Source organism: Panthera onca, chromosome A1 (genome assembly GCF_046562875.1).
Source record: "Panthera onca isolate mPanOnc1 chromosome A1, mPanOnc1 haplotype 2, whole genome shotgun sequence".
Lineage (NCBI taxonomy): Eukaryota > Metazoa > Chordata > Mammalia > Carnivora > Felidae > Panthera > Panthera onca.
Window position 1 is genome coordinate 226023121 of NC_138339.1, and position 13981 is coordinate 226037101.

Consider the following 13981-nt stretch of genomic DNA (forward strand, 5'->3'; position numbering starts at 1 on the left):
GGGAGACACAGAATCTGAAGCAGTCTCCCGGCCCTGAGCTGTCAGCACAGAACCCGATGCGGGGCTCGGACCCACAAACTGTGAGATCATGACTGGAGCCAAAGTCTGATGCTTAACTGACTGATGCTCCTGCATCACCATTTTCTTAAAATAGCCTGTTCACTGTTTTTTATAAATCATAGAGACTAGAATGTGCATAATTTTAATTTCATGCCTTGAAAGCCCTGCTATTGCCCCAAACCAAGTTACCATCATAGGCCTGACTTTCTCACATGAAAGAACGTTAGGGGGAATGTTTTTCCCCCTAAAGTATTAATGTAAAATTTGAAATCACTTCTACTTCAGTTCAATTTCTGCTTTCAATATTCATCTTCCTATGTTATACAGAGATTACAACGTAGTATAAAGTTAAGGTTTGCTCAGTTTTCATGTCATGCTGCTGTTCATGAGAAAATTGTTAATTTATATTTAAATGACATCACAGTTTGCACAGGATTTTTATCTCTTTGATGTTTTTCAGTTCTCTTAACTGTCTTCCAACTACAATCAAGACATGATATTATTATTTGTTATGTAACAATATAGTCTGTTTTTTTTTTATTTTTTTAATGTTTATTTATTTTTGAGAGAGAGAGAGAACAAGTGGGGAAGGGGCAGAGAGAGAGGGAGACACAGAATCCGAAGCAGGCTCCAGGCTCCGAGCTGTCAGCACAGAGCCTGACGCGGGGCTTGAGCCCACGAGTGAGCCACGAGATCATGACCCAAGCCAAACTTGGATGGATTCTCAACTGACTGAGCCACCCAGGTGCCCCCAGTCTGTTTTTAGAGATGAGGAAGCAGTCAGGGCTGGGGAAACTGCTTGACTCAGAGTGACAGAGTTAACAGTGGCAGCTCAGGGCTGGCACCTGAGGCTTCCTGTGCTGTAGACAATGCAGGCTGGCCATCCTCAATACCTGTTTCTTCACCTCTGTTTATTAAAGATTTGATTTCCAGGAAATAACTAATATGGTACCTGGTTTAACATTGCAGTTTACAACATCATAACACCTTGTAATAGAAGCCTAAGCATTAGTCCCAGGTACCAGCATTCGAGAAGTTAAAATGATTCACTCCAGCTGACCAACTGATGTATGGTCAGTTGTAGATAAAGACTTTCCTTTGCAAGTCAGTGTTAGAACAAGAATGAGTATCCACTCTAAATCTTCTCTTCATCCCTTACTCCTTCTTCTTCTTGGAGCTAAAAGAAGCCTAGAGGTGATTTATTAATGTAAGGTGTTCATTTACACATTCAGAAATATCAAGCGCAGATCTGTTGGTGTCAGGCATTTCCTAGGCACTAATGATGCAGAGATGAAAGAAATAGCCTCAATTCTCAAGAAGCATACAGGTCAAGCCCCCTAAATAATTTGTAGATACCATAATTCACATACCTGATGAATTAATATTAATCTACTTAACATAAAGAGTCCAAAAAGGCAATTTGAACCAGAGAGAGAGAGAAAGAGAGAGAGAAACCAGGAGCCTTAATAACACACAAGAAGAATAATGAGCCCCCAGACAATAGTGTGCCGAGACACTGAATGCAGTTATCGCTAAGAAATGGGAAAAGTGGTTTTTAGTTGCTTTTTAAAGAAACGAGAATATCTAAGAGTATCGTAAAGAGTGTTTAATATGGGTTGAATCTTTATTCATGTGTGTTTATCTTTGGAACACAGACTTTCATAAAATGTGTAATTTAAAAGTGAAATTCTTTTAAACAAATTCCTTTATCTGTACAAGGAAGTTATAACAAAATATCTCCAGAATAAGAGTATAATATGCACTAAATTTATCTCAGTAAAAATGGATAAAGTTTAGTTTTGCTTTATATTGTTTTCTTAATATTAAAAGTGTAAGAAAATCACACTCACCTATCTTGAATTTTCATTGCTGCAGTCCTCCTTAAAACTTTAGATTTCAAAATTTTGACCTCTTCCTGGATCACTTAGAAGAACTTTGTGTTTTTTTGTTTGTTTGTTTACTTGCTTTAGAGTTTTTATTCCTATTTAAACGGATGGTCAACTTTTTCTCATAGAATAACACCTACTTAGATTCTCTCTCTGTAGAAGCCATGGCAAACATAATTGAGCCCTCAGTGGGTGCCTTACACCCATCAATTCAAGCATAAGCTGATGGACTTTCTTGTCCTTCAGAAGTTTATAGTCGAAGGTAGAAATACTCTTGGCGACAACTATTCATTCACTCAGTATGCACTGAGAATCCACCATTGACCAGCAATGCTGTGTGCAGGAGATGCAAGGGGGAACACTTGACAGAGGGAAAAGCTGGGTGGCTTAGTAATGACCTTCTACCATGACTGAAGCACCATTCTGTCCTCCACAGGCTTACAACTTAGTTGTATACGACTCTGGAAATCCTGCAGTTTTCTTATTTATGCTATTCAAATTTTCTTTTTTTACACTTATGTAAAAATATTTTATGCAACATATGCAGATAAGACAGGAATCAAAGCTGGGGAAGCAAAGAGAATTTTAATCAGCTTTCTAGTCCAATATGTCAGCTTTTTTTATTTATATCAAACACCTTCAAAGGCAGATTTATAGCTATTATTTTTTTCTTAGCTCAGTCTTGTTCTATAATGTAGATTTCACCTTATACATTCTATGGAAGATCTTTGCTGCTTTGGGGTTCCAAGGGAATTCTTGAAAACAAATACACCAAGAAGATCAAGGGGGCTGATGATTCATCTCTTGTGTTTTTAGAATTTTTTGTGGCATATAAATCTCAGTCCTCTTTCCCTGCACCCATCAATTCCCCCCAGTGCTCGCCCTCAGCAGGTGAATATCTCCAAAGGTGCTTTGCAAAACTTTGAAACATGTTGACCCACTGTGTATGGGGGGCAGGTAACACCCTACATCAGCTGCCTTTATGAACTTCTCAGTGTAAATGCCCCATATTAATTAAATAAACATTTCCTGAACATCTGTTGTGTTCCAGGCATGTATTAAGTCCCAAGGATATGAAGATGATTAAACCACAGTTCTTGTCTTCAGGTTGCTTATATTCTTGCTTTCAAATTGAGATACACACACACGCACACGCACACACACACACACACACACACACACACACACCCCAGTACACACACACACACACACACACACACACCACTTACTGTAATTGTGTAGAAAGTGCCATGACAGCCCAGAGAAAGAAAGGGTTAAATCTCATTAAAGGGGTCAGGGAAAACTTCCATGAAAATTCGGAATTACAAGTTGGGACTTGAGGATCCTTCCAGGATAAGAAGGGCCAGGTGGGCCTTCTTATCCTGGAGGTAAGGCACAAAAGCATGAATTTGTATAGCATATTTAAGGACCAGTTGTTACATGACCAATGATAGATTTGAGGAAAGGGTTGGAGAAGAAGATTGTAGCCACATTGGTTGTAGTCATTCATTGCACATGCCTGAGAGGGCATATTTTTGTTGTAGGTGTTAGACGGTGAAAGAGAATTTAAGGTAAGATCATGATTTGATTTTTCTTTGAATTTTAGAAACAGTGGTGCAGTGGTAGAGAGAGAGGCTACACATGATGGGCCAAGGACCAAGGAAGGCTCCACAAGGCCACCGTAGTCATCCAGGAAAGAAATTTTCAGGCCAAAATTTAGACAGTAACGTTGGGAATGGGATAGACTTTGAAAAGGGCATGAGCCAAGAATTTAACTGGATATGAGGCCAGAAGAGGAGAGAGGAGTCAGAAATGAGGAGCAGGTTTGAGGGGTGAGGAGAGGAGTGGTAGGGAGTGAGTACATTTCAGACATGTGGAGTGTGAGTTGCTTTGGAAACATCAGTAGGCAACTAGGAATAAGTAACTGTGTTTAAGTCAGATTTGAGCCAACAGAGTATATTTGGGAGACCCTGGCATATAGTAGTGATTTAAATAATAGAAGTGTAGGATGCCTCTCCCTCTAGCCCAGTGAGAAGTTTGTGGAGTAAGGACGGAGACGGAAGCACGGTGGCCATCTGCGGTTATCAGAGCACATCAGAAGAGGCAGGAGAACCATGACAGATGGTGACAGAAGTCACAGGGCAGAAAGTTTCAAGATGAACGGAGAGCCAGAAATATCTGATAAGTTCAGTAAGTAACATGGGAACTGAGAGGAGGTCATAGAGCTCAGCAGTGAGTCCCACTGGTAAGCTGGGAAAGCTCCATTTCAGCAGGTAAGCCCAGATGGCAGTGGAGTATCCTCTGGGCATGTTGTCCCTGGGTGGGGGGAGGGGGCGTCACTGTGGAACTGCCCCAGGGCTGACTCCCAGGCTCAACTTGAAGGGGAGGCTGTCCTGCCGTTCCTGGTAGAATGGGGGCAAAGCACCCACATGGGGACCAAAGGGGCAGCAGAGCCCTTCAATCCCAGGACACTCATCCACCCTGATATAAGGTGCTCTGCATGCCCGATTCCTTCACAATAACCATGGCCTGTCCTGGGACCCCAGTTAACACATTTTCATAATTATAAATCAGAGGTCTCCAGGAGTCCTGTTTTGTTATTGTTGAGTTACCCCGAAATCATCTTTGACTCCTTTACCCCCTTCCCTTCTGCATTCAGTTTGTCCCCAGTCTTCCTGGCTCCCCCTTCGCAGTGCTGTTCCAGAACTCCAATTTCTCACAGGCTACAAACACTGCTTTGCCAGGTGACCTCTTCCCTGCCTTTGTCCTCTGCCCCTTACATCTGCCCTGCAAGCTGATGTCAGACTTGTTGCCATTATTTACTGTCTGCCCAAAAACATCTGAACTCCTTATTCTCATATGAAAAACTATCTTGATTTGGTCCCAGTCTTCCTTTCCAGCTCAGTCTCCCACTTTTCCTCTGGACTCGTGCTTTATCTTATGAACTAATTTAAATTTCTACCAGATAACCCTTGGGCTTTTCCACTTGGTAGCTTTCTTTAGTCCTAGAAGCCTTCTTTTGCTGCTTCAGCTGAAAAGAGGGTGCACACCCAGTTGGCCCAGATGACCTCTGTGAAACATCCCCTGATTACCTCACTATTTAGGGTCTTCTTCACCCTACAATCCTGTGACATTTGATTTGGTTCCTGGTCTTTAGGTGACATATCATATCACCCTCCTAGGTTGTGAGGTTTCTGAGAGCAGGAGTTCTTTACACAGTCTGTATGCTCCCAAGTTCATGGTAACTACTAGGTAAATTGACCAGATGAGTGAATTGAGAAATACTGGGATCTGTTCAAGTTGCCTAGGTTTCCTGGTGTTCAAGGGACTTTTCATAAATATTAAAAAAATTAATTCATAGAGCCAGGTCCCTTCCTGCATCCCCACAGTTTCTGTGTACCTACAACAAAAATACGCCTTCATGGGCCAGTTCCCATTATTCTCAATAGACAGTCCCTTTGAATTGGACCCATTGATTCCATTTAAGAAGAAAATGTAGACAAATGGAGAAATTCAGATTTCCACCTCACTTATGAGTTGAGCATCTATGAAGACAGAATTAGGAAAATGCATGTTTCCCTGAGAGTTCCCCCACCCCTACCCTATTCGATAGTTGTCTGTTTTCTCTTGACCTCATTGGACTCCATCTGCTTTTTGTTTCTTTTTTCTTCTTCTTCTAATCCATAATGTGGCAAGCAATGGACAAGGGCTGGGAAAAGAGATTTTAGAGTATCTACAACCTCCTCCATGATCAGGGAATGAGTTAAAGTCTAAAGCAAGCAGTCAGATCTTGCCAACAACATGCCCAAGTCACTACCCCCTGAATACATAACCGGACCGCATATGTATGCAGACATGTTCTCTCCTCTCATCACTGCAAGTGTCGCATCATAAATAAATGAACCACCTTACGTGCAGGAAGGAGATTGGGAAAGGACAAGGTAGATTTTCATGTCTAAAAAGTTACCTTGTAATTAGATAGTTTTGCTTGGAGAGTGCTCTGATTTCAGGACCAGTTTGAGACATTTAAACATTTAACTTCCACATGTGGTCTGAGACTGTTAAGAATGAAACTCCAGGGGTGCCTGGGTGGCTCAGTTGGTTAAGCTTCCGACTTCGGCTCAGGTCATGATCTTGTGGTTCATGAGTTCAAGCCCCGTGTTGGGTTCTGTGCTGACAGCTCAGAGTCTGGATCTTGCTTCGAATCTGTGCATCCCTCTCTCTCTGTTCCTCCCCCAGTCACACTCTGTCTCACTGTCTCTCTCTCTCTCAAAAATAAATAAAAAATTAAAAAAAAATTTTTTAAAAAAGAATGAAACTCTAAAGAGAATAAACCCTTTAAGTTTACCAAGGCGTTGCTAAATTAATATACACATGCACCTAGTCACCTGATAGGAGCAATGAACTAGTAACGGTAAGCCAAGTATTCCCAGATTCTAGAGTTTTTTTGTAATGTTCATATTCAAGTACAAGTTTTGGGACACAGAGACCGACAGACAGAGGCAGGCCCATAGTCAGTGTATGGTATATGCCGTGTGGGTGCTGACTGATTGATTATAGAGCCCTGAATTATGGCTCTAGAGGAGGGTCATCTGTCAGAAATGATCAAAGAAAAGGTGAGACCGGATCCTTCATGACGAGTAATGTCCTGTGACCAATCCGTGCTGTTTTGTTCCCGATGGGCTTAGGTGATGGCCCAGTTGGACAAAAAGCAGGGACACAAACTAGGGATTTTTAAAGCCAACTCCACAGACTTCATACACAGCTCTTTGGTGGCCAGTTATGTGATTGATCATCATGGGATCTGAAAATAATCCAGCTTAAAGTTTAGCACTTCTCATTCAGGAAGTAACAAGTAGAGCAAGGGATACAGGATTTAAGGGAGATGTACCCCAATAGAATGTACCCCAAGGCAGTGGATCTGATGTGTCCTTCAGTAATTCAGATGTAGTGACTTTCACGTTGAAATAATTAATTGTTAGACCTGCTTGGCCATTCCAAAACAACCATTTGGATTGAGTTGGATTTTTTCCTATTGGAATACAGACTCCTTTAATCAAGTAATACGTTATTCTGTAAAGCAATGCCATTTGTTACTTGAATTTTAATAAGTTCTATTAAATAGGTGACAAAGCCTTTTTTTTAAATTTTTTAATGTTTACTTATTTTTGAGACGGAGAGAAACAGAGCATGAGTTGGGGAGGGGCAGAGAGAGGGAGACACAGAATCTGAAGCAGGCTCCAGGCTCTGAGCTGTCAGCACAGAGCCCAACGCAGGGCTTCAACCCACCAACTGGAGATCATGACCTGAGCGGAAGTCGAATGCCCAACCGACTGAGCCGCCCAGGCACCCCATACAAAGCCTTTTATATTGGCATTCAGAGACTTCTGGTATTACAGGATAAAAAATAACTGAACTCAACACATGTGTCAGACTTACTTAGAAAATAAAATTATGTATTCCATCAGTGAGTCAACAGTAAGTTGTGTGATACTGTCTGGATGTCAAGAACCACTTTAAGAAGTTGCTAATGCTTTTTCGGTGGCCAAGAGGAAGAGTCTGAATAGAATTCTGACCCTAAGAACACAAGCCGTTCCCAGCTTTCAAGCAGGTTGTGTTCCAAAAATGTCTGGTTGGAAAATGGCTTGTTTGGCACTTGAGCCCTATTTTTCCAGAGAGATGGCAACACAAGTAGAAGCCTTGAGTCCAGTGGCTTTAAATGAAGGAGGCGCCCCAGTGGTAGAGAAAGGAACCTAGAATCCTTAGCCCTGCAGACGGGGGACACGAATTCTGGACATGTCCTGAGGTGTCAGGACAGGCCACTCACAGGAAAAGTGTGCAGTTCTTTGAGGAGACAGAAATGAGATCCAGTTTTAGTGCTGCTACCTTCCAGCTGTTCAGCTTTGGGCACATCACTTCAGATAAAATAGGAAAAATTATACCAGCCTAGACTGTGGAACTGATGTCACATAAGATGTTTCATCTGACATGTCCAAATTCTCTGTCCTTCCAAACTTGCTCCCCCTCTTCTTGTCGCAATCCTCTCCAACCAGTTACTACGTCCTATAGTGTTGAACCTCTGAAATCTCTCCGGAATGTTTCCATTTACCTCTACCCCCACTGCACCACCCTTCACCCAGCCACACCATTTCTCGGACCGTAGGACACTTAAATGTGCCACACTCCCTCCTGCCTACCCATTCTCCGTAGGGATATCCCTGACTGAGCGCATTATTGTTCTCCCCTAATCCGTTCTTGACAAGCAAGAGCTCTGGAGAGCTTTTAAAAATATAAATCTGATCTCCTCGCTCCTGTTTAACATCATGAAGAGCTTATCATTGTCCTTTGGATAAAAATCAAACTCCTTAACATTAACTGTAAAGCCTTGCATTGTATGACCCCTACCTATTTAGGTCTTTTCAATGCACTACACTGCTCCCTCCTCCATGCCCAGCCACAAAACACGTGGTCCCCTTGCCTTGGAACACTTTTCCTTCATTGTATCCTACCCTGTTTCACCTGCAAAATGACACTAATACTTGGGTTCGGTTTCATTACCCGTTATTCTCTCTGTAGGGTGTAGGGCAACTTTGACGCCATACTTAGGATTTCAGTAGCAACCCTCAAGACAGTCATCCTCAAAATACTTTATTGTGATTACTAGTGTAGTTATCTGGCTTCCCTGCAGGCTAGCAGGCTGACGCCTTAGGGAATGTGGTGGTGAAGAGTGCAGATTCTGGATTGTCTTGGTTAGATTTGGGGCTCTGCCCACATATTTGCTGGTGAAGTTGTTTATCGTTTTATGCCTCAGTTTCCTCTTCTGTAAAATAATACTGCCTGCCTCATAGAGTTATTGTAAGCATTAAATGAGCTCATGTATACATATATGCTTATCAATACATATGTAAAAGGTTTAAGTGCATTAACGGGGCCATAGAAAATAAGTCTTCATTAAACTGAGATGCACACATAACGGGTACTTACAAATGCAAACATATTGCAATTTTGTTTTGCTTTTTGAAAAGGCTAAGGCAGTCTTCCAGGGAGCCCACTTTGTCTTTTTCTTTATTTTCCATCAGCTTGATAAAATTAGCGAATCAAAAGTAAAATGAAATGTTAATACTCCGTTTGCTTCCCCATTTGTCCTTTTCCCCCAATCTGTGTCGCCTTTTTGCTCTTTTTGTCCCCAGCCTGTGTAGCCTTCAGGTGTGACATAGAGATGTAAAGTGGAAAAGGGGACAAAGAAAATATTATGATCCTAAAATTTGTCTTCCTGTCAACCCCTGAGGGACCTCTTGCCTTCTTCATTGTAGATTCTTCCTCTGCCCACATTTCCTTAGTTCTTGCCTATTTCAGAGCCCTCCCTAGAGAGGCCGGTGGCTGGAAGTCCGGTGCGTAGAGAGGCCTGACCTCATGCTCATTCAACAAAAGCCGGGCTGTTGAATGCAAGCCCGTGAAAGCCTTCTTCCCCATGCAAGCCCGTGAAAGCTTTGCTTCTGCTTCATTCTGCACTCCGCGCCCCCCCCCCCCCCGCCCCCCACCAGCCGCCAAATTGTTGTTTAGAAGGAGTCACCAAATACATTTCAAAGGCAAAGCTACACATCAGTGCAGCATGGGTTTTGTGACATTTTTTTTAAAGGTCTTTAGAGAAGATGACAAAACAGGGAGCTTCCCACTCTCACGGGCGTGAAGTTTTTGTGCAAACATAGTGAAAAACCAATAAACATTGCACCGAGCCACTGAATTTTGTGAGGGTGTACTTATTACCAGGTACTCACCAGGTTTTAGGAGTTATTGTCATTATGATTTTCGGATGAGTCACCGGGCCTCTTGCCCCCGGGAGGCACTCCATTATGATTCAGAGCAAAGTACGGAAAGGGCTCAGGCTTCCGGGAGTTAGTGGTGTCGGGGGGTGGGGGGTTGCCGTGGCTCTGCCTTGGCATGAGGCTTAATCGACACCTTTGATGTAGCCTAAGACAGAACCCGCACCTCCCACTGCTGCTTGGAAGACGTCAGCCTTACGCAGAAAAGGCATCTGCTGATGAATCCTGCATCTCATTCAGTCTGCTCTGGGAGCAGCCTTTAGCCATCCTTAACTAATCCAACTGCTTCCCAGTTCCGCGGGTGCTCGGCTTAGTGCTGAGAAGGGAGCTCGCCTCTTGATTTTGCCAGGTTAAACACTAAGCCTGTGTCCATGTTAGAACTCATAGAAGGTAAGTTAAAAGCATTCTTGCTCTCCTTCATGGAAAATGTTTTTGTGCACCCTCAAGAATGTGTGTGTATCTCATTGCAAATTCTACTTCATTGACTGTGGGTGTAAAACATGTGAAAATGTTGTCATGTTTATGGGTAAGATAGTGGCAACCTTATATATCTTTGTAAAGTCATGTCTCTAAAGGGTTTTAATCAGTTCCTAGAGGTGATGTTACTCAGAGAAGAGAATTGCTTACTTGAGTTCTGTGACTTTGATTGCATTTGGTGATAATGTGGTAGAAAAGTCTTCGGAGTTGGGTAGAATTCCAGTGATTTAAACCTATCATAAAGCAGCTTTTATTTTCAGCAGCAATAAAGACAAACTGTGAGGAGTTCCTCCTGAGTGTCTGTGCCAATTAGTTTGTCCTGTGAAGGCGGGTCCTTCAGAGTTAGTCAGGCCAGAGGGATGTGCAGGGCACAAGTGGATGCAGGAACTTCTAGAAGCTAGTTCTTAACTGTAAAAAGATAGCGATCTCTTTTAACAAGGCACCGGGAATATCACTTGTGAGTTATGCTAATTTTTACCCCTACTGGGTGGTGCTCGGAAGCTAACCTATAGCATTAAGGATGAATCCCGCTGAAATCGGCTCAGGACCTTAACCACATGTCTAAAATCTATCAGCACAGTTAAAGGCACCGTTTAATAAGTTCTTCAGGAAAGTTGTCAAAAGTACATTTGTAAGGACTTTTATGTAGTCTGAGCCTGTATTTAACACAGGATTAGCGAACTAGTGAATTTCTGAAGAGGGTCGCTTACAGGACTGCAGATAAAAAGGTATCTGGAATTTTAGCACATGTCCCTTTATAATTGCTTGCTTCTCCGAGAAGATGATTTGTCATGAAAACATTTTAATGAGCGATTTTTTTCTCCCTGTGAAACTTTGATTCTAGTTAATGGAACCCCTGGTAGTCAGCTGTCTACTCCACGCTCGGGCAAGTCGCCAAGCCCATCGCCCACCAGCCCGGGAAGCCTGCGGAAGCAGAGGGTAAGGAACTAAGCAAGCTCCTTGTTTAAGACCTGCCTGCGCTTCTGCATACAATGGCACAGGTGCCAGCTCCTTAGAGCACTGCTTGTCTCTAAGTAATAACCAGGTGAGGGCAGGAGGTGACCAGTGGCAGGTCCCTTGCAGGGGTTGTGGTTTCTCTCAGCTAGAACTCAGGGCTTTTATGTTGTCTGAATTTGTCCGAATCTTAACTCTGACAACAGTAAACAGTTGCTGGTTCTCTTTTTGTCCTGAACGGGCACAGACTTTATTGGCACTGGTTTGTAAGCTTCCTTAGTTGTAATGAGTTTCATTAGACATCATCTCGGACCATCAACCTTCCTTAAGAAGGAAAAGGAAAAGTGCCATTTTGGAGAGGGGGGCTATGGTGGGGGGGTTGCTTCATGGCACAGAATGGTGGTCCAGAGCAGGTTAGGGTCCATGGCATGGGGGATAGATGCGTATGACACGTGTATTTATGAATGAAACCCACATCGAGTACCTTCTCTTTTTCATCACTATTTGCCTTTTTTTTTTTTTTTTTTTTTGGCTTGTGTAATACTGGAGAAATTGACTGAGCTTGGAGACCAAAGTCAAAAAGTTACTGGAAAGAGTGTTATCTTCTTCATGTTCAGGAAAGGGGAAGAACTACTATTCTTACCCCTCACAACCTGCCCTGTCTTTTCCAGTAATACCAGGGCAGGAATAAAGGGGGTAGGAAGGGGAGGACAGGAAGGTGCAGTGGGGGGAAGGGAAGGCCTTTTACTATCCTGATGTCACAAGTGAGGTGGAGAGGAATATGTGCTCTTAGGAGGTTTTATGATGGCTTCTTGAACTCAAAGTCTGGGTTCTTAGTTTGGTATCGTTTATTATGTGCTTTTAAATGAAATTTCTGAGTTCCATAAATTTAAACTGCATCCAACATGGAAGCTTTTCTCTTCAAGCCTCCTGCAAGGTTGCATCCTCGTGCTGCTGTCTAAAAACGGGAGCGGGGGCGGGGCCTCCATCAGTCCCGGGTCTCTTTGGCTCCTGGCCCACCACGTGTCAGGGTGTGCTGTGTTTCTCCATGGATCTTCTGGCATCAGGTGTAGCTCCTTTAGATTACTTGATGAGGCCTGGGCTCTGGCACCAGCTCCTCTACTAAATGGCTGTGTTGTCTTCGATAAGTCTGTTATCCTCTCCGAGTCTCAGTTGGAAAAACAAAACAAAACAAGAAGGAGGTTCCTTCCAGATAGAAAACCCCATAACTCTATTCCATCTGAGTGTTTTCATTATGGGCTTCTTCTTGGCCACAGTCTAATTTGGCGTTTTAAAGCACGGGAATCATTAGTGAACTACTAAAAGAAGAATTGGCCAAATGCATTGAATCCCCTAAGTGTCTGTCGTTGAGTGGAGGAAGGGGTAGTTGGGCGATTCTTTTCTAGTGCATGTTACCCAGCAAGGCCCCCTTCTGTAAGGGCAGCCATGTATAGCTCAGACAGTGCTCTTTCCTAGAACATTCTCTCTTTTGAAGTGTAGACTTTGGAGAGTACACATGGCATAGTAATCCTTCCTCATCCTTTGAACAAATTAAACTCAGATTCAGGATTTAGCTCATGCTGAGTTGTTGAGATTAAATTATAGTCACTGAGAATCCCTGCCACAGATTTGAGCTTCTCTCCCTGGTTGCTTATTGTGGAGACCTCTGTTGAGAGGATATAAAGTACTTTGCCCAACTGTCCCTTTGTTGGAAGAACGAGGCTAGAATTTGCATCCTCTGCCCTCTGTATTCTCTGTGTCATTATGACTTTGTCCAAATGAGGCAGAAAATGTCTAGCCAGTGTCGAGCGGCTGTGTGGCCAATGGCTTCTATAATTAACATTGCCAGCACTTTGGAAATTACTATAAGGGGTGATTCTCTTATAGATTCTTCATTGTGTCATTCAAACTACCAATGCAGGCATCTACTTGAGAGGGAAAAATAATCCCATTTGTTTCAGGGAGACAAAGGGTTTATCGTCATCTGAAAACATTTATTAAGCACATGTTGTAAGCAGAGCACTGGATAATCCAGAGATGGTTCAGTTTCCAGGCTTTTAAATTTAGGCCATAAATGAACATCCTCCATCCATGTACCATGTCAGTGCATGGAGACATTCCCAGCTGCTTTAGCGAGAGAAGCTTTCATCTTGGTGTGGAGGCAACTGCATCAAATAACCCCTCCCAGTTAAAATGGGCCTAGAATATCCCTCAAAACTGATCCTGTTTCAAATTTGGTTAATGTTCTTCTCAAAAGGTTGGCTATACTCCTATGCAGGAAATACTGAAATAAGTGAAAGATGGCAAGTGCTAAAAGAAGATACTTCAAAGAATAAATTAACTCTTTTTATTGCAAATTGGAAAACAGTAGCTACTTCTATTTTTCCTTCTGTGTTGCCTAGCAACATGGCCAGGAAAATGAGTTAGCTGTGCCCCCTAACACACACACACACACACACACACACACACACACACACACTCACACTGCCTACCTCAATTTATAAAAACGGGAATATATTTTTTATTTTTAAAGGAATATTGAGACGTTTGACAATTAAGAAAAATCTATTTTATTTATGTTAATTATGATGATTTAATTAACATTTCCCCTTCCTTTAGAATTATATTTTTCTGTTCCATCTTTTGGTATTTTACAATAGTCATATACAGTAAGAGTCTGCATGCCAGATATTTTCTTCATAAAAGCATTGGTGGCGATGTACCAAAAAACCTCCCTATTTTTCCAAAACACTGTTATTCAAATTGCTGTCTAAAAGCTGT

General features: G+C 42.5%; 1 protein-coding gene across 8 annotated transcripts in view; it reads left to right on the forward strand.

Annotated features, from left to right (window-relative positions):
* DCLK1 (doublecortin like kinase 1) overlaps nucleotides 1–13981 on the forward strand; it is a 345761-nt gene that overhangs the window by 252825 nt on the left and 78955 nt on the right. For 5 of the 8 annotated variants that reach the window (XM_060637361.3, XM_060637357.3, XM_060637356.3 and 2 more), the window contains exon 6: nucleotides 11091–11185. In XM_060637361.3, the coding sequence (XP_060493344.1) occupies nucleotides 11091–11185 (95 nt within the window). Of the gene's footprint in view, nucleotides 1–9876; nucleotides 10160–11090; nucleotides 11186–13981 lie in introns of those variants that run through there. The other 3 variants (XM_060637362.3, XM_060637360.3, XM_060637358.3) reach the window with 3 other exon arrangements.